Consider the following 25006-nt stretch of genomic DNA (forward strand, 5'->3'; position numbering starts at 1 on the left):
TTTTGACCAAATCACTAGCCATTGTTTGTACTTAGTCATTTTTTGAGCAGAAACTCATAGTCAATGTTTGTACTTAGTCTCTTTTTGGACTTAGTCATTTTTTTGGACAAAAACACTTGGTAATTATTGATTTTCTGTGTCCTATTGTGGACTTAGTCATTTTTTTGACCAAAACACTAGCCATTGTTTGTACTTAGTAATTTTTTGAGCAGAAACTCATAGTCAATGTTTGTACTTAGTCATTTTTTGGACAAAAACACTTGGTAATTATTGATTTTCTGTGTCCTATTGTGGACTTAGTCATTTTTTTGACCAAAACACTAGCCATTGTTTGTACTTAGTAATTTTTTGAGCAGAAACTCATAGTCAATGTTTGTACTTAGTCTTTTTTTGGACTTGGTCATTTTTTGACAAAAACTCTTAGTAATTTTCGACTCTCTGTGTCCCTTTGTGGACTTAAAAAACTTTCCAAGATTGAGATTATAAAGTCACAGAACAAGCTATAAGATGCGGCCTTTACAGAAGATACAACATTGGTAGTTACGCTATTGTGAATTGAACTTATAAGTTTAACGCAGGAATTTAGTGAACATGCATTACCTTCAATTTTGGTAAGCATGCAAGTAAACATTCATCTAAATGTCCACTTGATGTAAAAACTGTATTGAGTTAAACGATAAATAAAGAAATTTGTTTTGAAACGCTGCAAGTATGAGATAATGTTTTTTGCGTCAAAATTTGTGCACTCTATATGCAGTATATGAATACCAATGTTGTACCTTCTTTATAAGTAAGAAATGCAACCTGTAAACCATAAAGGAGTCAAATTTAATTAGATTTGTTTGAAAAGAAACAAAAAACGCTTTGATTCTGCAAATATTCTGAGTTCTTGTAAGATGAAAAAAAAAAAAAAAAAACAATTATTTCACAAGGTTGCATAAACCAAGTAGTTAATTTGTGTTTTCATGAGACTAGTTTTTTGTTAGCCATGTGGACTCCTTTTGGAAAAAACAGGTTACATTTCTTCCTTGGTTGATCATTTATATTTCTTAGCTATGGTTGTCATTTGCCAGCTGATGTCTTCTCGGTTAAATTCTTAACTGGTTTTGGGTGGGGTGGGGGGGGGGGGGGGGTTAAGTTCAATTTTGAAACTATACATTTGTACATCAACTGGCATATTTCGAACCATCAATTTAAGCAACTATCAAAATGAATAGTAAGGAAGCAATAGGAGTGCCTAAGCACCCCAAAAACAAAAATAGTTTTAATTAAAACATTCGGGAAACATAACATACTACAAAGTCATAATCAAGTTCTTGAGGTTGGGGTGGGTGGGGGAAATGTCTAACAGTGTGGATGCACAAAGTGATGTTATTGTTTTCTTTCTTTGGAAAACAAAGTTTGTTCAAATAAAGTATTGAAAATTCAAATAAACAATTTAGTCTGGTTTGCTTATTATTTTCTGATGAATCCTAATTAGGACAATTGGTTCTATAAACAGCTTATAACTTTGATGATTCACTTCTTGATGTTGATGAACTAATTAAAAGTAACTTTTAGAAAATAATAAAGGTTGGAGATACTTTTGGTAATTTTCACTTGGTGTGCCTCAATAAATGCATAAATAACAAACCAGTGAAAGTTTTGGCTCGAATGGTCATCAAAGTTGAAAACAAATTATGAAAGAAAACCCAATAATTATTCCATGCATAAAATTGTGTGCTTTCAGATGCATGAGAAAGGCTTCATGCCTGAAGCCTTCCTCAGATTCAAATTTTTGGGGGTGAATTTTTTTTACCACTTCTCCTAAAACTACATCTTACTTTAAAGGGTGTTTTTCCCAGCAACATTGTTTTACATGAACATGACCAGTGCTCTAACTTTTCATGGTAATTAATTTTTGGAGTAACTACTCAAAATTGATAATCAGAACGATCAAATAAACTGTACTGCTATTTAAAGATGCTATGTCAGATTTTTGGCCCCAAACATTACAAAATAGATTTTTTTGAGTGAATAGTATTTCAAAGAGTTTTACTCGCTCTAACGAAAAAAAATTGAACTTTTATTTTTAACGGTCAGGAACCATGACAAAAATTTAAAATGTTTCTTATAAAACACATAAGAATTGGTCATGTGATATATAGTCCGGATCCCAACAAATACTTATTTTGAGCACATTATTTCACTGCTACTAATAATTGGCGGACTTTTTGGAGCAATGGCTCAAATGAAAGCTTGTAACTTTCTCGACCCCATCAAAATTTTTGGGTCAAATCGGCCAAAAATCTGACATAGCATCTTTAATAGGATGCATTCAAACAGGTAATGCATTCATATTAGGTAATGACCTCAAGGGTAGTTTAGTACCGAATTGACAGTGCTTAGCCTGTAACAGGCATGATGTTTGGCTCTTGAGGGAAAAGTGAACATTTCATCGAGAAGAAGGGCTGACCTGTTGTGGCTGGAAAGACTGCTAAGATGCAGGGAGAGGCAGCAAACACTTCTGGTGAAAGGCAAACATTCAGATTCCACGAACTCTGAAAAAGAACAAAATTATATTTCGATTTTAGAGTATGGATGCAAATTAGTGTTCATACATAATGAGGGGATATATAAAGTACCTGGCATTGGAAAATTTTATTTCAGGACAGCGTGTTAATTAAGGGGACCTTTAAATTGTCTCCACATATACATGACATGTACAGTACATATGTCGTCAAATTCAAATTCAACTTCAAAGACAAATAATGTGCGCCCTGCGATTTAACTCTAAACACTTGCATTGAAGGAATTGGAGAAACAAAAACCGTGTAGTGCAAAGCGTTATAATTCATCAGCAAAATCAATGTGGGTCTATCCGTCCCTAACAATATTTTCCTCACTTGTATTGAGCGAGAATTCAGTGGTTTAATAAATATTTTAACACAATCTATGTTTCTTCGATTTGTCTTGGGTTTTATTAGCTGACAATGGTTTGACTGTTAGTGTAACATATTGCCAAGACAATCTTGTCTTAGAAACCCCCTCAAATTTCCTCTTTTGCATCAACACATGAATCATTTACCTGATTAAGAAGATTCTATGAACATCCGTGCAGTTCTCATCGTGGAAGTTGTTGAATTTTGATGTCGGTTTTCGATGTAAATAGTTGCAGAAAATCTGCTTTTTCACCACACACACGTGGAACAAACGATGCCCGCGCTCAGAAAGAAAATGGCCGCGGGGAGTAAAGGGGTTCATAAACCTCGTTCCCATGGGTGTTCGATCTCGCCGCACCATTTTTTCCCCAGCATGCCTTGCTCGACGTGCATGCGCGTGACGTAGTACGAACGGTATCCTTTTATTGGCCGAAATTTGAAAGAATCATAGGGGGTGAGGCCAGCACCTTTATCAACTATATATAGCCTTGTGATATATTTTAGAGCGAAAAGTTCAAGAGGATAGCCTTGTGAACATGTTCAGGCAAAATACGACAAGTTCACAAGGCCTTGTGAACACATTCAAAATTTGACAAGTTCACAAGGCTATACATGTTCAGGCAAAATTTGACAAGTTCAAACACATTTAAAATATTTTGACAGGTTCACAAGGCTTATAGCCTTGTGAACATTTTTAGGCAAAATTTGACAAGTTCAAAAGGCCTTGTGAACACATTCAAAATTTGACAAATTCACAAGGCTATAGCCTTGTGAACACATTTAAAATATTTTGACAGGTTCACAAGGCTATAGCCTTGTGAACATTTTCAGGCAAAATTTGACAAGTTCAAAAGGCCTTGTGAACACATTCAAAATTTGACAAATTCACAAGGCTATAGCCTTGTGAACACATTTAAAATATTTTGACAGGTTCACAAGGCTAAAGCCTTGTGAACATTTTCAGGCAAAATTTTACAAGTTCAAAAGGCCTTGTGAACACATTCAAAATTTGACAAATTCACAAGGCTATAGCCTTGTGAACACATTTAAAATATTTTGACAGGTTCACAAGGCTATAGCCTTGTGAACATGTTCAGGCAAAATTTAACAAATTCACAAGGCCTTGTGAACACATTCAAAATTTTACAAGTTCACAAGGCCTTGTGAACACATTCAAAATTTGACAAGTTCACAAGGCTAAAAGCCTTGTGAACACATTTAAAATATTTTGACAGGTTCACAAGGCTAAAGCCTTGTGAACATTTTCAGGCAAAATTTGACAAGTTCAAAAGGCCTTGTGAACACATTCAAAATTTGACAAATTCACAAGGCTATAGCCTTGTGAACACATTTAAAATATTTTGACAGGTTCACAAGGCTATAGCCTTGTGAACATGTTCAGGCAAAATTTTACAAGTTCACAAGGCCTTGTGAACACATTCAAAATTTGACAAGTTCACAAGGCTATAGCCTTGTAAACACATTTAAAATATTTTGACAGGTTCACAAGGCCTTGTGAACACATTCAAAATTTGACAAGTTCACAAGGCTATATAGCCTTGTGAACACATTTAAAAAGGCTATAGCCTTGTGAACATGTTCAGGCAAAATTCGACAAGTTCACAAGGCTATAATATAGCCTTGTGAACACATTCAAATTTGACAAAGGCTATAGCCTTGTAAACACATTCTAAATTTGACAAGTTCACAGGGCTATAGCCTTGTGAACACATTCAAAATTTGACAAGTTCGGCTATAAGCCTTGTGAACATGTTCAGGCAAAATTTGACAAGTTTACAGGTTTTATGATTGTAGCAGTTGATTTAGACGCAAATAAACCTTTGACAACTCATAAATTTGTTGAAGCATTTTCTTCAATGCTTTATTTTATTGTAGATTAAAACAATGATTTAATGTCAATTGGAGTCAAAATTGATAGTGTTCTCAATAACAGAATAGCATTAAATAACAATAATATTATTAGTTGATGTCCTGATAAATTATCTCTGTCAATTCTTTTTGGACTCATGTAAGGGTCTCAATTTTTGTCAAAAACAGTTCTCAAAATTAACACATTAAACAAAATGGGCAAAACAGCTTATTTTCTTATCACTTTACTGTATGCATTAATGTGGATAAGCATTTCTTTACAAAACTCTTACAGTGACAAAATAAGCAAGATTTGAATCATACAGGAATAATAACATTAAACAATATCGTTCGTAAATAAAAATCGGAAGTTCGACATCTTTTATTAAGTTTGATTTACAGAGATTCTCCTACTCTGTTTCTGTGCACATTCCTGTAGAAAAACACTTAAAGGGAAGGTACACGTTAGGTAATTACTCAAAACAAATATTAACTTAAAAACTGACTTGGTAGCGAGCATTGGGGAGCTGTTGGTAGTATAATTTATAGTTTCCCACAATGTTTTGTAATAAAACATTGTGGGAAACGACTCTCTCTGAAGTAACGTAGTTTTTGAGAAAGAGGCAATTTCTCACTGAAATAATAAAAGACTTCTAGATAGTCATCTGAAAGCACACAAATTCGTTCAACAAGGGTGTTTTTTCTCGCAACTCCGATGACCAATTGAGCTCAAATTTTCACAGGCTTGTTATTTTATGCTTATGATGGGATACACCAAGTGAGGACACTGGTCTTTGACAATTACCAAACGTGTACCTTCCCTTTAAGCAAACATACATACATGTAACAGCAATCACACTACTTCAAATCCATAATAATAGCAAATAAAACAGTCACAGCACAGTGTACGTAGCAACGTCAACACATGTTAACATGTTAATTAGAGGTTGTAGCAAACAAGCTTTGTTTCAGCAAACAGCTTTACTTTCTTTTCCGTTTTTCAGTTATTTATCTTTCCAGTGGAAAATCCCAAATATATTTTTTTATTTACAGAATTGGTTAACAGATAATTTTATATTCAAAACTATTATATCAAAGCTTGCACAGATATGACAGTGTTGATTTTAAAATTATCTTGTACGCATATTCTAGACTTGACTTGGAGAGCCTCAAACAAATTTCATCAAATTATGAAAGAACGACAGATTATTATCTATAAAGGCATGAAATTACATTACATAAAATAACTGTATTTACAAACTGAATAACAATTTGTATTTAACATGTCATATCTCCTGAACTTTTGATATAAATTTAAAATGTTTGCCCTTTTGTAAATCATGGCTATTGGGTAAGATTCAAACTCGGACAAAACCCTATTTTGACCTATCCGGAAAGTCATGTACAGTTGTATGAATCATAAGTGAGGAGAATTCTTTTAGAATGTAGGTTCGAGGATGTCCCCATATTTAAAAGCACCCTCTAGCAACAATTTTTAAAAAGACTATGTTTTAAATGATGCACTTTGTGAATTAGAATAAGTTATATTCTTGCTGATTTGTGTTACACAATCAGTAAGTTTTTGCTTTGTCTGTATCAAAACCAACCGGATACCTTTAATTATGAATGCTGAACTGTTACTTATCAATACTATTTGTTTTGGATGTCTAATTTATACAGCAAAACACGTCCTACTAAATGAACAAAATTGTCACGGATTACATTTAAAAACAAGGTAACAGTGAGATGGCCCACTTAAGAAAAAATTAATACTCCAAACTCATGAGAAGTGCAGTACCTCTCTTGATCCAATGGTCTGCGGTAAAAGCTCCTGACTTGAGGTCAATGCTGACAACAAAAGAAGCTCGTCCAGTGCTGCCTGCTCTATTAGGATAGTAATAGCAGGGACACGAATACATCCCTACAAAGAAAATACATTAATTTATGTTAATTTTAAACTTGCAAAGTGTGGACTACTGATACACAGGGGCGCTGATTTTGCCCTCACTGAAATAACCAAAGGTAAAGCCCATAATTAATTGCAAATAGGCACCCCAACATCATGATACAAATAAAATAAAATATCACCATGTTGACGCATCCATAAAGCAAGACAGTTCTCAAAGAACAAACTCTACCTGGCAAGTAGATACACACATGGTGTTACTGCAAATATTTTCTGACGCTTCCAATTTCACAAATGCCCAAAATTGTCGGGCAACAAGTCGACTTGAGGTCGTCTACAAGTCGTACTTGTATTTCAGTCACTTCTTTATTTGTCTGCCCAGAGGGGGCAGATGCCATTATTATGATTTTATTGCATTTGTAAACATTTATTGATCTCCATCCAACGCCCCCCCCCCCCCCCCCTAAATTATCAGGTTTCTTGTTTGCACTACATTAAATCCCAAGCAGAAAGTACAGTTACAGGTGTTTCAGGTATTCAGTATGCTGTGGTTGGCTATGGTCTTCTTCTTTTATTTAAACATTGGACCTATTTAAAGGCAGTGGACACTATTGGTAATTACTCAAAATAATTATTAGCATAAAACCTTTCTTGGTGACAAGTAATGGGGAGAGATTGATGGTATAAAACATTGTGAGAAATGGCTCCCTCTGAAGTGCCATATTTTTCGAAAAAGAAGTAATTCCCCATGAATTTGATTTCGAGACCGCAGATTTAGGACTTGAGGTCTCGAAATCAACCATCTAAACGCACACAACTTCGTGTGTTAAGGATGTTTGTTTCTTTCATTATTATCTCGCAAGTTCGATGACCGATTGAGCTCAAATTTTCACAAGTTTGTTATTTGATGCATATGTTGAGACACACAAACTGTGAAGGCTAGTCTTTGACAATTACCAATAGTGTACACTGCCTTTAACAAATGTGAATGTAACTGTCCTGATGTACTCTTTTTGATGATAACTAATAGTCAGATGGAAGAAGTGAAACAAACCTTTTCCGCTCTTTTTCTTGTTCTCGACGGGTTTGAAGTGGACGGTTGGTATGGGACAAACCAACTGCATTGGTTTTGCCTCGACCAGACATGCATTTTTCTTGTCCCAACCTGCACCCTCAAGGTGCAGTCCTTTGACGTATACTCCATCCTTCGGGGGCTCCATGATGTTATTGTCATCAACTGTAGACACCACAAACTCCCATGACAAAGAGTCAACAGAAATCTGCAAATGAAAACAAAATAGAGATAGAGTATTGTTGGTTACCAACAGAGGATGGAACTCGTGCAAACCCATGGACAAAATTACCCAAGTGAAAATTCATGGTAAGACTAGATTTGATTCCTTGCCTTTTGAGGACGACTCAATAAATTCCAAGCCTTTCTAATAGCTTCATTATGATTCAGTTGGTGGCCGTGTCGTGGCCGAGCGGTTAGAGCACCGAATTCAATCTCTGGTGTTTCTGATCAGCAGAGTGTGGGTTTGAATCCCCAGCCGTGACACCTGTGTCCTTAAGCAAGACACATAACCATTGCTTCGAGCTTCAGATAGGACGTAAAGTCGTTGGTCCCGTGTGTTGTGTAAAGCACGTAAAAGAACCCAGTGCACTTATTGAAAAGAGAAGGGGTTCGCCCCGGTGTTCCTCGTTTGATTGGCTGTGTATTGCGCCACAGCACCTTGTAAACCATTACATGGTGCTATGTAAAGGAGTACATGTAGATCTCATAATTCACAAACCTAGTCCCACATACCTTGCCGGAAATACTGTACGTTTCAGTGCTTTGAGATGCCCTTCGGGTGTATAAAGCGCTAAATAAATATCGTCTATTATTATTAGTTGATTCCTAGCCTTCTATAAAAGTACCACTGAATATATCTACAGATAACATTATAGTTTGCCAAACAATTGATTTTAACTTTATAAAAAACAATGAAAGAACGTATTAGTAGGAACAGGACACCACTCCAACAAACAACAATGATAGGTTGAGGGGTTCCAGCCCCCAAAAGGAGTCTTTAACCATGGAGGAAGGAAGAGAAGGAGCTTGAACGACCCGCAAAACCGCAGAGTAACAAAAGAATACCCGACAATGCCCCTGTCTGACCAGTGGAAAAAGATAGGAGACCTCCAGCTGGACAGTCGATTAACGAGTGGGATTAGATCTCTTTGTACAAAACCCGTGGTACCGCCGCTCTGCACTGTTGCCTTCGTGTAAAGTTGATTCATTGGAGACAAGAATTGTGAATACACACGTTTTCATTGACCGTTTGTGGTGTTTACATGGAAATATCATAGCATATTTTTACATTTTTCGCAACTTTCCAGTCACTAGCGGCGGATCAAAATTTGGGTACTAGCACACGAGGGTGGTTGGTATTCAATTGTATTTTTCAATTTGGTGGGCGAAAGTGAACAAAAATTTTATCAGGTCTCAAAAAAGTAGTTTTTTCTTTATTATATCCATACGACACCATAGCTGAGTAAAGAACCAAGTGCGCATGCGGCAACTCACATTCGCCACGCCGCCCAATGTTTGTATAAGGTATGTGGGTGATTACGAGGTGTCGTTAAACGACCTCGGTACCACAGGTTCGACTTTTGAAGTCCCTTCGTTCGAGGTCCTTCTCTTCCTTCCTCCATGCTTTAACAGCTTTAGATTCAGTTTGAGTTTGTTGATAGAATACAATTCTAATGCTCACATTGTTCTGTCGAGCTGAGGTTTGTAATACAGCAGTGAGGTACCCGGTGGGGAAGGTAAAAGCAGACATCCAGTAGATGACTGGGGGATGTGCAGTGCTTGCCCACTTCTCAAACTGGTCCACACGCAGTACAAGATCACGAGTCCATGAACCGAGTGACTTCAAAGAAGGGTAGGCCTGAATAAAAGACAATTACATTTGAATTATTGATTACAGCTTGTATTACCACAAGTTAGCATTTGTTTGATTACAATCCGCATGATTTCTAAGTCATTTTTATTTTGTGTTTTCACGTGTGAAAGTTTATTATGTTGAGGGCGCCCTTTGCAAAGATGCTGAACTGTTTAGCTTATATAGTTCTTTGATGTTTTTGAGGTGAAAATACCTACTTTTGATGTCAAACTCATTTTTTTAATGAGAAACAAATCTACACACCGATATTTCAATGCGCAGAATAACATTTAAGGTAAAAATTGAAATAATATATGTCGCTTTTGACATGTATGGTCAGATTATTCGTCCAGTCAGGAAAACAGCGTTTTTCAATAATAAAAAAAAATAAAATAATCCACAATACTGATATTATTTTTTAACCACATCCGTGAAGGACTCTCAGCTACCAGTTAACTGTATTAAAGTTGTCTATAGATGACGTATTGACAACGAAAACAAATTGTTTGCTGGCCCCACTGAATTATGATACCCACGGTAACTTTTTATGAGACTTGACTATACTGGTATCACTCCAAAGGACACTTGTTCAAAAGCTTTAAATAACAAATAATCCCTCCTCTTTGAAATTGAAGAGATCTACAATAACGTACAAACTTATGGGGGTGGAGGTTTAAAAGAGAATAGTGTTCTTAATAGTATATTTGTATACACATATTGACTGGCAACGAGGTAACTAGTGTACGTCTATTCCCCCGAGGGACTTTGAGTGACCAGGAGAGCGACCTATTTCCCGAGGCCGAAGGGCGAGGGAAATAGGCCCCTCTTCTGGTCACTCACAGGCCCGAGGGGGAATAGACGTACACTATTTACCGAATTATGCCAGTAAATGTGTTTTTATAACACAGCTCGGTCTTAAATGTCAAATAAGAACAGAAAAAGGAATTTTGTAGTTGTTGTTCACGGTTCAAGTCAAGAGAGGGCGCTGTTCCTGCGGGCACTATGTTCAAAGACTATTGCCCACTCTGGTACTATTCCCGCAAAAGACGCGCGCGGGATCACTAGCATATATTAGTTCATCCCACGTGACGGTGTTTCAGCCAACCAGAATACAGAACAAGCAAGAGGTGTGTTATAAATGCAATTATTACATCTAATTGTCATTGAACAAACTTGAATGTTACTACACACTGTACCTTCTCCCACATTGCCGGAACTCTTGCATCATTGATGCAGTTGAATATTTCCTCCAAGTCGGATGACATGACAACTAAACCTTTAATACCTTTTTCAAGATCGACTAGAGAAGATCGAATAATTTGCAGGAGGGTGTTGTATCGTTGGATCTGAAACGAAGCATAAAGACATTGGTTAGCTGATGCTACATAGATCGTTATCTTCAAGTACGCGCTAATCCTCCCATCAGATTCGCAGAATGGAGTGGTGATAAAAACCTATATTGCACGGCTAATGTCTCTACCATGCGTAAAACATTATGAGCTCAGAAAGTATGACTTATAAATCATTTCTCATAAGTCAACAAAATTTACATGACTGGAAATGCCATAAATGATGATTGATGATAAAGTAAACAACTTTTTTTGAACAATGCACTTTCAAAGCAATCTTTGCTAACTTAAGTCCCTAAGGCCACAAAATGTATCAGCTTTTATAAATTTTTCATCCAGTGCTGACTTTGTAAGACAGAAATTTTCCAGCCAAACAGCACGTCAAAATGAGTTTTTGATAAAGTTGTAGAGTCACATCCTTTAATAAACTTTTGCTGTGGCACTGCAGGCAAGACCAGAGGATAAAAAAAAAAAAAATACAAATTTTTCATTTTTTAGCACATTGCAATCTTTGATTTTCTTCTTGAATATGCATACCTCTTGAAGTAAGACAACATTGAGTGGAGATGGGTCATCTTTCAGGATCTTTGCTGTGCCTTCATAGTCTATATCAGGTGGAATTTTCTCTAGAACATCAACAGCAAGCTTCTGGACCTAATGATATAAAATCACAAGAACAGAAAATTCGTGGATTTCAGTTGCTATTAGTGTAGTTGTGTCTGTTAGGATTCTCTATTTACACATACAACATTTTTCAATTAAAGTTAATCTAGTTTAGATACCTGTCAGTTACACAATGTTACACATGTTCATTTGCGGTCGAGCATCCATATAACACTGGGTGCTCGACACATAACATATAACATGACATATAACACTGTGTCATTTTTGTTCATACCAAGAATAATGTATAAAACACTTCCACATGAGTAATTTTGTAAACTGTGCATTTCTGCTTTTTAGCCGCTGTATTGCAGTGTTTTAATAAATAAACCATGAATAATAATAATTGTGTTGAACTGTGCCAACAAAGAGTACATAGTGGGTTATTACAGAATCATGACAAAAATTACTATCAGTAAAACAAAAAAATGGAATTCCTGTTGAGATTAAAATCTTTCAGCAAGATTTGAATATTGGGAAATCCTGATAACTTAAGTCCTACCTTACTCTCTCGGCTTTCTCCTTGTTTGACTGACACTTGCGGTTGAAGTGATAAGAGTGTATCGAATAACATTCTCGTCTCCGTAATTTGACTCGCAATATCTGCATTTGGGTGTTGTCCAAAACTTTCCGGATGGTCTACACCAGGCAGCATGCTGATGTACTCCTGATGACAAAAATAACCATAGAAACATGTAGATCCAGTGATATAGGAAGATTAGGTGCATACTTAACGAGAACGAAAAAAATGCACGCCCTCGATTGTATGAAATGCTCCACGCAGAATACGCCCACGCTCATTCAACCAATCGGGGGGTGTCCATTTTTATCGTTCTCGTTTTCGTTAACGGGGCCTGTGTGACCGGGCCTTTAATCAGGTTGATGAAACACGCGAACCATGCGTGCATCCCATACAGTTTGTATATAAACAAACAGTAACACAAAGTGCAGCTTGGCTTTTACAATGCGATCCATGAGTAGAAAGGGTCATGTTGAGTAGACAGGGTCACGGTCCGGCTTGTGCTCATTTGGGTCTAACGGACCGTGCCAGCGCCTCTGATTGGAGGAAAGATCCCTACATAGCCACAGCATTGGCTGTGCGCTGAACTCTGTCTTAAGCTTCGCCATTACAATAAAACACACAACATGTCGTTCAGGCTGCTTGTTGTTTTTATGTCATTCCCAATGGACATGTAAGTAATAAATACTAGCTAGCAGAAATACTAGCTGGTTAGGTGCGAGTCGGATGTGTTTTTGAGCTTGTAGGTTGCCCCAACAAAGTGCAGCTTTCAAGCAAATATGACTGTCACCAGACAACTTTGCAATAATGAAGAACCTGTACAACACATCCATTTTAGTCAATACAAACACCCCAAAACTTGAAGTGAAACTATAGGAATCTGAATAGGCCAATATATAATGGTTAGTTCTTCATGTACTTTGGTATTAAAGGAGTACTGCTGGTCCTACTAAGTGTCTTGGGTCGATTTCACAAAGAGTTAGGACTGGTCCTAACTAAGGAAGGACGAGTAACTTGTCCTAAGTCGAGATAAGACTAGTCTTTACTCTTTGTGAAATCCACCCCCCGTGTCCTTGATGACTTCATACAAAAGGATGTCCTAAATGTACTTCACTAGTGTCAACTCTATTAAATGATGATACAAGTTTGAATGTTAATCTTTTTAAGAGCGACAGGAAATTTTTTAGAGTTGTTATTATTCCCATATTATTTAAAGGATAATATCTTACTCTAGTGTCATACACCCTGGAAAAAAAACCCAACAATTTTAAAGAGCACAAATAGTTGTTGTACCTTATAAGTTTGTAGAGGCCCATCTTTTGGAACGTAGTAAGTCTGCAATGAAGACAGCCTGTGTTTGGAATATAGAATCAACATTCACACAATGTTTTCAAACTTGTCATACAATCTATTTACTTAATTTTGATAAAATTATTTGTGTCAAGTAAACTTAGTAACATTTGACATTACAATTACCTATTGGAAAGTTGTTGAGTAGAATTATAGAAAATTTACACATAACAGGTCACATGAGCAATGTGAGGTATTAGTTTTACTAGAACTATCAATTTATTTCTGATTTATTTATTAAAAGCAGTTGACACTATTAGTAATTGTCAAAGACTAGCCTTCACAGTTGGTGTATCTCAACATATGCATAAAATAACAAACCTGTGAAAATTTGAGCTCAATCGGTCATCGAACTTGCGAGATAATAATGAAAAAAAAAAACACCCTTGTCACAGGAAGTTGTGTGTGTTTAGGTGGTTGATTTCGAGACCTCAAATTCTAAATCTGAGGTATCGAAATCAAATTCATGGAAAATTACTTCTTTCTCGAAAACTATGGCACTTCAGAGGGAGCAGTTTCTGACAATTTTTTATACCATCAACCTCTCCCCATTACTCGCTACCAAGAAAGGTTTTATGTTAATAATTATTTTGAGTAATTACCAATAGTGTCCACTGCCTTTAAAAGGTATAAAGAATGTTGTACAGTAACAGTTTCAAAAGTTACTCACTTGTAGAATGCTGTTGTCAGCACAGCCTCACAAAAATACTCGTTTATGTAGGTGATAAGTAGTGTACAGTAACAGTATTAAAAGTTACTCACTTGTAGAATGCTGTTGTCAGCACAGCCTCACAAAAATACTCATTTATGTAGGTGATAAGTAGTGTACAGTAACAGTATTAAAAGTTACTCACTTGTAGAATGCTGTTGTCAGCACAGCCTCACAAAAATACTCATTTATGTAGGTGATAAGTAGTGTACAGTAACAGTATTAAAAGTTACTCACTTGTAGAATGCTGTTGTAAGCACAGCCTCACAAAAATACTCATTTATGTAGGTGATAAGCAGTGTACAGTAACAGTATTAAAAGTTACTCACTTGTAGAATGCTGTTGTCAGCACAGCCTCACAAAAATACTCATTTATGTAGGTGATAAGAAGACGTCTATCAAAGTCATCTGTGATATGTCCTCCATAGTTGACTCCAGCGATGAGATACTTGAGAGCGTCCCACGGCGTCTCTTCATATTCATCCAGGTAGATACTCAACAAATTCTCAGAGACCTGGCGTATAATCAGAATGAAGTGTATACTAATATTGGACAACATTTCTATTATCCGACCTCACTTTGGGTGCATTCGTTTAGCTCCCCTGGGTCGACCCCGGTGCGTGGCGTTTTTTTTTTACCAGGACGAATGTGGGTAATTATCTGCACACACTTGGCCTGGGAAAAAACCCCACCACACACCGGGGTCGACCCAGGGAAGCTAAACGAACGCTAGTTACATGAACAACATTGTCAATGATGATATTTTTTAGTACTTTCAAAAACTGTATTGTACATCAAACCTTTGAAGAAATTAAGCTAAAAACACCACACACAAATTTCACTTTACATCTGTTTCCCCATTATTTACACATGTTTTCCATGCGAGCAAAATAGATGCAAGCTCAAAAGGAGTGGTGACTAGCATTGATTCCATTTGCTTGATGTGTATAGAATAGTTTGTTGAGTGCAATGGTGCGAATATGTTCATGAGTTGAAAGATGGAATGTTCTATTCAACGAGGCGGAGCCGAGTGGAATGGAACATTCCAGCTTTCAACAAATGAAGATATTTGCACCATTGCACGAACGAAAAACATTCATTATTTGTTTTATATAACATCCAAGTAGATCTTTGTCTATTAATTTTGATTGGAGGATACAACTTTCAAGACAAACAAAGCGTAGGCCTACAATTTTTAATTGTGAAACCCGTTTCTTTGGGTCGGCCTGTTGGATTAAACAGTGACAATGTGCGTTCTGTACAGGTATTTTGAGACACGCAGACGCCGAATGTAGTATGTGCCCTGTAACACTGCTGCGATACTAAAGACTAGACATGCGCACGCAGTGATGATTTTACTCAGCGTGCAATAGTACTTTTCGGATGGAACAAAAAATGCACGGTGAGTGACGTAGTGTTCAATAGTTCTTTTATTTGCTATCACGTGACGGACAAATCCTCCGACTAAATGGCAAGGATCTGCTTGGATGTTATATAATACTTCATAATTAATCAGAAAAGATAAGGAAAAAGGGGCCAACATGGGCTAGTTTTAAACATGCTGTAATTGCTGTCAAAGTGTCACATTGGCAGTGTTCAAACAAAATATCCTCCAAGCTTTTGCACACAAAAAAAGAAAATTTGAAAATGTATTACAAAATTATCTCAATACCACTGTTTTTTTACTGGACAAAAATATATTATCCTATGCTTTACTTTTCCATTGATACTAAATAAGTTTGTTTTCATGTAGTAGATTTCATAACAAAATAAAAACTACTCACCTCAAAGTCAGAATTATTGAAGCCGTACATGATGTTCCATCCAAGCATTTGAAATTTGCGCCTCTCTAAGAGAACGGAGTGAAAGAAGCAGAGTGCAAACAAAAGCTTCTTGTATTTCTCTGGCTTCTGACATCGTACAAATTGTTGCTCTGTTACCAGATGGTACAAACGCTTCATGTTGGCTTTTATTCCCTGAAATATAAAATAAAGAAACCAAGTCCTACGTTAACAAATACTCTCTTTTAAAACAAAAGTTTTGCCCATCCCAGGTCAAAATTCCAGTTGAACCCAGTTAACTGGTGTCAACTGGTTCAACTGGATAGTGACCAAACTCACCATTTTCCATATTAACCAACTGGTTTGGACTAGGTTTAACTGAGTTCAACTAGGTTGAAATTATAAACCAGTAGGTTTCTGTCCATTTTCCATATTAAACCAACTGGTATTAACTGTGTTTAACTAGTTTATCAGCTGGTTTTCAACTAGTTCCAGTTAAACCCAGTTCAACTAGGTTCAACTGGAATTTTGACCTGGGATTCCATCGAACACATTCAACGGTAAGAGTTGTGTCAGAGATGTTTAGAAAAAAAAAAGACCAGTAATGTAACTATGTGAATTATTGAAGTCTCCGAATGCCTTACTTCATCGCCATCCAGATTGGTTGATAAATTCTGAATGCAGTTTCAGATTTCTCTATATTGGTCAATTCTGAACAGATTTTATTCCTCACTTGAGATGTTGATGATGTGAGGACAGTTGGCTTAACAAACAGCCAGACAGACACAATTCAGGAAATCATAGAGTGATGGCAATGCTCAATGTTGTCTTTTTAAAAAAAAATTATTTGTATTATGCAAGACGCCTGACACACAAGGCCTGAAGGCCACTTCAAGGTGTGGGCTACAATTATTTGATTCCAGAGGCCGTTGCCACCTACTTCTAGGGCTGAAACAGGGTTACCCCTTTCACAGTCCATATGAATGTAGGCTTGGGTATCATCAATTCGAAGCCTGGCCGGTAGAGCAGAAAGCACTACCTCCCCAATGTATGATACATCATGAATTGAATAAAGAAAGACAAATGAATAATAATAATAATAATAATAAACCGCATCTGTAAGGCGCATTATGAATCAAAGATTCCTCAATGCGTCTGACAATAAATACTATAAAAGGCAAAAAACAAGACCAATTAAAATATAGGCTAAATACAATAAATATAACTGAAAAATAATCAACATTTAAAAAAAAGTTCAGCAATGCAACAACAAAAAGTAGATACAAATTTAAAACATTAGAAACAACAGACCTAGATATATATATATATAGGGCCTAAACCCATAAAAATGGAAATATTAAAAATACAAGAAATTAATCCATCAATATGCATTGAACCAGGGGCAATTAGCAAATGTCAAAATGAGCAATTAGCAAATGTAAAAATGAGCAACTAGCAAATGTAAAAATGAATGGCTCACCTTAGGTGGTTCAGTGGTCATCTTTATGCCAGCTTGTAAGATCGAGATTGGAAACTCAGGGTGAGGGCTGCTACTTAACCACAGTCGAAAATCTGGATGTGGTTCTTCTACTTGCAGTTGTTCCACTAACTTGGCCAACGCAGGCATCCAGCTCAATGATAAATGGCAGTTGGCCAGAAACACCCAGTTACCCTACAATAAATAAGACACACACAAAAAACATTAAGCTTTTTAGGGGCTGGTGTTAAGATGTCAAATTTCAAATATCACACTATATTTGAAAGTGCTCCGTAAGATAACCTTATAGTGTGAAAACAACAACAGTTTCAGCAACATCCCAAACTGGGAATATGTGGGTTCACCACTTGATTTAGGAAGAGATCTTAGGGAGCGTTAGTAGCAAGATACGCAGGTAACTCATTTTTTTGGAGGGAATGGTTTACTCTACTGTTTCATATTTGAATAAACTTCCTATAAAATGGCAAGCATCACCTCTCGAACACCTTCTTTAATCATCCGCGTTGCAATTGGTGCCTGCCCTTGACCCAAAGAAAGTGCATGAAATCGGTGTGCCATGTCACTCTGCTCTGCCAGTTGAAGAAGCATACTCGTTGGATCCTATAGTCAAATTGAAAACAAAACAAAAAACAAGCAGTTTTTATTTCAGTGTTTATTTAAAGGGTCTATGTAACTTTTGTAGGACAACAAACACAATGTCCACAGATTTACACTAAACTTACACAGTTTGAAGATAATGATAGTAGAAAGCTTCCCCGAAAATATTACACGCTGAGGTGCTGTAGTTTTGGGGAAATGAGTAAAACAATGTCATGGAAATAATTTTTGTCTCATGAGACGAAAACTATTTTAACCATTTACAATAATATTTTCATGACATTGTTTTACTCATTTCTCAAAAACTACAGCACCTCAGTAAGTAATATTTGAAGGGAAGCTTTCCACTATCATTATCTTCAAACCCTGTAAGTTTAATGTAAATCTATGGACATTTTGAAAAAGTACCCAAATCCTTAAAACGCAGCATTACAGGTATAGAGGTGTGAATGATTTAAATAATGAACAAATTATCACTTTTTCCTACTTCCAAGTTACCACTTAACCTGCAACCTGACATGTTTTCCTTCTGCTTAAATGTTCAAACTAACCAGTCAACCTACTAAAAATCAAAGAAGAAAACACTTTTTTTTTGCTCTTGAAATTGAAAAATGCAAGGTACAAGGTTTTTTGAAAGGCAGGCTGGAAACTCAGGGAGTGTGGTTGTGTGTGTATTGGTGCTGGGAGAATCGGGCAATAGACTTGTTGAATTATTGTATCAAACTAAATTTAGACTAGAACAGGGAGTTTGTGCAAAGTCAACAGGAAACAAAAGCTGTCAATCCAAAAGTGGCTTTAAAGTAGCAAGTCAGCCGTTGACAAGGCTAGTGCTGTCTTGAAGAACTTGTTTAGGTTGGTTCCATGGGTTGTTTATTTACATGTAGTACAGCAGGGACAACATTATGTACTCTTTTAAAGGGAATGTACACGTTTGGTAATTACTCAAAACAAATATTAACTTAAAAACTGACCTGGTAACGAGCATTGGAGAGCTGTTGGTAGTATAAAACATTGTGGGAAATGACTCCCTCTGAAGTAACGTAGTTTTTGAAAATGAGGTTATTTCTCACTCAAACATTTAAAGACTTCTACCTAGAAGTCTTTTATTCCTTTCTGAAAGCACACAAATTCATCCAACAAGGGTGTTTTTTCTTTCATCATTTTCTCCCAACCCCGATGACCAATTGAGCCCAAATTTTCACAGGTTTGTTATTTTATGCATATGTATGTTGAGATACACCAAGTAAGAACACTGGTCTTTGACAATTACCAATAGTGTACCTTCCCTTTAAAACAACTTTATAAGTATTATAACTATCAAATAATTATAACTATTAAACAAGTGTATTTGATACTAACCACTCCAGTTGTGAGAACAAATATAAGGGGTGTCTTAGTGTTGGAATCATCCAAAACAGCTTTCATATCAAGAACAGGGGGCTCCACAAACCTAGTCACAAAACAAGCAGATAACACAATGGATCAAACAAATATAACTCATATAAATAATAATAATAATAATAATTGATTGAACTTATTATTGCGCTCTCTCCAGGACCAGCCTGTTCGAGAGCGCATAACAATTTAACACAATTCCAATCAAACTGACATGCAAATAAATTCACACGGATAAACATTCATCATTGTAACAGTAGTGGCATTTGACTAAGATGCAAGGAACATTTTCTGGCTGGAAGGCCATCTAAAGATGTTTCCACAACTTTCTCATAACTCACACCACTCTTGGAGATGGAAAAAAATAACAACAGATACTTGCATAAAATGCAGAGATTTCAACTTGTGTGTCTTTACTTACTTGGATCCTAGATTATTGACAATAAATGAAGTTGCACAAAATGAGACGCGGTCAGGACGCAGCGATCTTATTATCAGCATACGTTGCAGTTCATTACAGGCACTGTCCCATTCCCCTGTGAAAAACAAAAACAGCATACTAATAAATTGGGAAGACTACAGAGTTCTTATAATGACAGTCTTCTGGATCCTAGATTATTGACAATAAATGAAGTTGCACAAAAATGAAATTGTACCAAACCTACCTTAGGGGCAGTGTCTTTATTACTGATGATGCCCCTAAAGCTCTGGAATATGCCCCGACAGTCTTCTGGACTACCCTATTTACTGTACCAAACCTACCTTAGGGGCAGTGTCTTTATTACTGATGATGCCCCTAAAGCTCTGGAATGCCCTGACAGTCTTCTGGACTACTCTATTTACTGTACCAAACCTACCTTAGGGGCAGTGTCTTTATTACTGATGATGCTCCTAAAGCTCTGGAATATGCCCCGACAGTCTTCTGGACTACCCTATTTACTGTACCAAACCTACCTTAGGGGCAGTGTCTTTATTACTGATGATGCCCCTAAAGCTCTGGAATGCCCTGACAGTCTTCTGGACTACTCTATTTACTGTACCAAACCTACCTTAGGGGCAGTGTCTTTATTACTGATGATGCCCCTAAAGCTCTGGAATATGCCCCGACAGTCTTCTGGACTACCCTTTTTACTGTACCAAACCTACCTTAGGGGCAGTGTCTTTATTACTGATGATGCCCCTAAAGCTCTGGAATGCCCCGACAGTCTTCTGGACTACCCTATTTACTGTACCAAACCTACCTTAGGGGCAGAGTCTTTATTACTGATGATGCCCCTAAAGCTCTGGAATATGCCCCGACAGTCTTCTGGACTACCCTATTTACTGTACCAAACCTACCTTAGGGGCAGTGTCTTTATTACTGATGATGCCCCTAAAGCTCTGGAATGCCCTGACAGTCTTCTGGACTACTCTATTTACTGTACCAAACCTACCTTAGGGGCAGTGTCTTTATTACTGATGATGCCCCTAATATAAAGCTCTGGAATGCCCTGACAGTCTTCTGGACTACTCTATTTACTGTACCAAACCTACCTTAGGGGCAGTGTCTTTGTTACTGATGTCCCTAAAGCCCTGGAATGCCCTTCCTATTCACATGAAGGGAACTAACAGTGTGACCAATTTGAAATCACTGTTGAAAACACACCAATTTAACTTGGCCTCTAGCTGATTCAGTTTGTTTGCTATGCTTGTTGCTGTAATTTAACTTGTCTCGGTGTGTTGTGGAGGTTCACTGATTGTTTTATAACTTGTATTCCTTGATCATTCCATTCAAATGTGATAGTTACTTTTTAATTATACTATTTAAATAAAATCTTATAATAGCTACATGAATTGTAAAGATGACGGGGCTTTATGGAAAACATTTGTCATGGTAACTCACATTATAAGCTTCTAATTACTAATTTGATGGTTTCTAAATTAGGTGAGTACTCCTAATGTCATCCTAGATCATCATCAAGTCCATAAGGAGAAATTCACTCTTGAAAGTAATAGCAAACAGATGCACATTAAAGGGCCTATGTACTTTTTGTGTAGGACAAAAAACACAATGTCCACAGATTTACACTAAACTAACATAGTTTGAAGACAATGATAGTAGAAAGCTTCCCTGAAAATACGACTTGCTGAGGTGCTGTAGTTTTTGAGAAAAGAGTATAACAATGCCATGAAAATAATTTTCATCTCAGTGATCATGAGACGAAAATTATTTTAGCATGTAAAAACGTATTTTCATGACATTGTTTTACTCATTTCTCAAAAAATACAGCACCTAATACGCAACTAATATTTTAAGGTACGCTTTCTACTATCATTATTTTCAAACGGTTTGATGTTTAATGTAAATTTATGAACATTGTGTTTTGTGTTACAAAAGTACCCAAATGCATGTAGTTTATGAACTTGTCATACCTGGCAGAGGAGCTGTCTCTGGCTCTGAACTTGTATACCAAACATGCCAGTCACGTGGATACTGTTCAAATGACTGAACTAAGCCATGAAAGTTAGCCAACCTGGAAGAAAAAGAAGAAGATTTACTTTAGATACTACCCTCTTGGTTTCAACAAATATTTTCTTTAAATAATAATAATAATAATGTGACTTGTGATGCGCACGTATCCACCCTGCTGGGTGTTCAAGGCGCAGTAAAAACCAACAACAAACAAAACCAAACAAAACAAAACAAAGAAAAACAGACACAACAAAATTAGTCCTAGAAAACCTGTGACATAAGATAAGTTTTGAGAAGAGATTTGAATGTTGTGGTACAAAGACAAGATCTAAGATTAAGTGGTAGAGAGTTCCAAATGCGTGGCGCAGCTGAAGAAAAAGACCTGTCTCCCCCACGAGTGTTGAGACTTGGGTTAATGAGAAGAAGCATGGAACTTGATTGAAGATTCCTTGATGGAGTGTAAACTTGAAGAAGTTCAGAAATATAGAGGGGAGCCTTGCCATTAAGTGCTTTGTGGACAATGAGTATCAGTTTGAAGATAGGGAGCCAGTGTAGTTGTTTCAGAATGGGGGTGATAGAACAGGATTTCCTAGACAGTGTCACAATACGGGCAGCAGTATTTTGGAGGCGTTGAAGACGGGAAATCTGGTTGTTAGGAAGACTGTAGAGAAGAGCATTGCCATTGTCAAGGCGAGAAGTAACAAATGCATGAATGACCTTTTCAGTGGCACTTTTGTCCAAGTACTTACGAATCTTACCAATATTCTTGATGTGGTATGATGACAGACGAACGATGTTGTTGATGTGTGGTTGAAGTGTCATCAATGAATCAAAACTAACCCCTAAGTTCCAAGCTTGCAGCGAGGGAGCTATCTGAGCATCACCGATGGAAATGTATGGCACTGAAACCTTTGTTAACTGTTGACGTGACCCAAATAGAAGGAACTCTGTCTTATCATCATTCAACTTCAGGAAGTTTAGTTGTGTCCAACGCCGAATCTCTTGGATGCATTTCTCAAGTCTTGCAATAGATGCATTGGCATTTTCTTAAGAAGATTTAAACGTGATGTATAGCTGAGTGACGTCTGCATAGACATGGTAATTCAGATTAAATTTCAGGATGATGTCACAAACCGGTAAAGTGTATAGTGTAAACCACTGCGGGCCGAGTACGGACCCCTGTGGCACACAGTAGTTAAAAACAACAGGGTCGGATATCGCGGTGCCAATACATACATGCTGAGTTCTACTGAAGAGATACGATTTGCACCATGCTAGGGCTGTGTCCTCTATGCCAAGGTGATTCTGGAGCCAAGAGAGAAGGATATTATGATCAACAGTGTCAAAAGCAGCACTCAAGTCTAGCAGGACTAGTGCTGTTAGGTTACCATTGTCCATTGCAGAAAGAATATCGTTGCTCACACGGACTAGTGCAGCCTCGGTCCCATGGAAAGGCTTGTATGCTGACTGGAACACGTCGGACAGGTTGAAAGCATGGATGTGATCAGAAATACTTGATGACACTATTCGTTCGATGACTTTTCCAAGATATTTTAAGTTTGCAACTGATCTGTAGTTTTTTAATACCTCCTTGTCCAGGTTTGTTTTTTTGATGAGCGGCCTGATGTAGGAAACTTTGAGGCTATCGGGGAAACAACCAGAACTGAGTGATTCGTTGACAAGATTAGTGATGTAGGGTACAAATATATCAATGTTTTGCTTCATCATGGATGTTGACACTGGATCCAGCTCGCAGGATTTTGAAGGAGATTTCATAATTACCCTTTGGATCTCAGCAACAGTGACAGGCTCAAACTTTAAAGCCAATTAAACAATATTATTAAACATACTACACAACATAAAAGGTATTTAAAGGAAACAAAAAACATTTACCTCACCATTTAGCATTCGATAATCACACGTCATCCAACTAACCTGAAAAGTTTCATCATCCTATGTAATCATGTTTAAAAAAAAACAAAGCTGCAAAGCACTTTGTTTCATTTGTGGCTGTGCATGTTTATACATGTACACACACTTATTCAGATTCCAAAACTCCATATAAGAACCAAAAGCAAACTTTTTGTGCATGTGTAAATGCATTATTTTAGAAGGAAATATACCAAGTGGAACTAAATTGAGTTAATCAAAATTAACGCAAACTTTCATTCAGATTAAAATTGCCAAATAATTATTTCAGACAACCATAATCACAACAAGAAAAATAAATCAAACTAACTGTACTATTTAATCCACGAAACCTTTGACTCCTTACATATGACAATACTATAACATACGCTCTGGAGGGAATCATCATCATGAAATTTAAAAGGTTATTTCACCCTGCATTTCAAGACAACTTGTGTAACGCACATGTAGGTAATAAATAAACAAATCAAACACAAGCTGTTAAAACCAAAAACAAACAAGCCATTTTAACTTACTTTTATGTTTTTAAATAACTTTGTAACTCTAAAGGTGTCAGGTTAAATTAGCCATGAGTGATTCGGAAGTCATTCTTCGTAACTGTTGTGGTGAAACAAAGGTTTTAAACATGCAGGATCGAGACAGTTTCAAACACTTCTCATTGAAAATATTTAAAGCAATGAAAGTAAAAACAATCGCAATAATAATCAAATCAAACACAAACAGACCAAATGCTGTGCAACATAAACTGAAACTGATTAAAAACTTCTACAATGAAACTATACTTACTTGCTGTAGGTACAGATGCAAATAAAGGAATAAGCAGAATATGAGTGAAAAGTTAAACAGTTGTATTAGTATTTATTTGAATCTTGTAGCAAGACATTTCTAGGGTGACAATGTCAGGCCTTTAACTATAATTTGCAGTAGAAAGAACATACTTCTGTTGAGCTACATAGTCCAGACTACTGGCGGCGGAACAGGGGGAGCCATTCCCCCCCCCCACTTTTGAAAAGTGTAGATTTGCCCCCCCCCCCTCCCTCCACGTTATATTGAGCTTGTAAAACAAAAGGTTTGCTGACAAACAGGGTTTGCTGAAAAAGCAGTTTATAGTTGGTGACAACGGTCGTAAAATGATGAAAC

General features: G+C 36.8%; 1 protein-coding gene across 2 annotated transcripts in view; it reads right to left on the reverse strand.

Annotated features, from left to right (window-relative positions):
- Positions 1–5565: 5565 nt before the first annotated feature.
- Positions 5566–25006, reverse strand: part of LOC117297347 (dynein heavy chain 2, axonemal-like) — an 85598-nt gene continuing 66157 nt past the window's right edge. Inside the window, exons 68-82 of one of the 2 annotated variants that reach the window (XM_033780326.1) lie at positions 24653–24655; positions 21898–21998; positions 19907–20021; positions 19450–19540; positions 17968–18093; positions 17476–17667; positions 15999–16190; positions 14544–14728; positions 13449–13506; positions 12138–12302; positions 11510–11626; positions 10820–10969; positions 9453–9629; positions 7751–7976; positions 5566–6711 (exon numbers count right to left, since the gene is read on the reverse strand). In XM_033780326.1, the coding sequence (XP_033636217.1) occupies positions 6557–6711; positions 7751–7976; positions 9453–9629; positions 10820–10969; positions 11510–11626; positions 12138–12302; positions 13449–13506; positions 14544–14728; positions 15999–16190; positions 17476–17667; positions 17968–18093; positions 19450–19540; positions 19907–20021; positions 21898–21998; positions 24653–24655 (2053 nt within the window). In that variant the 3' untranslated portion in view covers positions 5566–6556. The remainder of the gene's footprint in view (positions 6712–7750; positions 7977–9452; positions 9630–10819; positions 10970–11509; positions 11627–12137; positions 12303–13448; positions 13507–14543; positions 14729–15998; positions 16191–17475; positions 17668–17967; positions 18094–19449; positions 19541–19906; positions 20022–21897; positions 21999–24652; positions 24656–25006) is intronic. The other variant, XM_033780327.1, reaches the window with a different exon arrangement.

This window comes from Asterias rubens, chromosome 12 (genome assembly GCF_902459465.1).
Source record: "Asterias rubens chromosome 12, eAstRub1.3, whole genome shotgun sequence".
NCBI classification, from domain to species: domain Eukaryota; kingdom Metazoa; phylum Echinodermata; class Asteroidea; order Forcipulatida; family Asteriidae; genus Asterias; species Asterias rubens.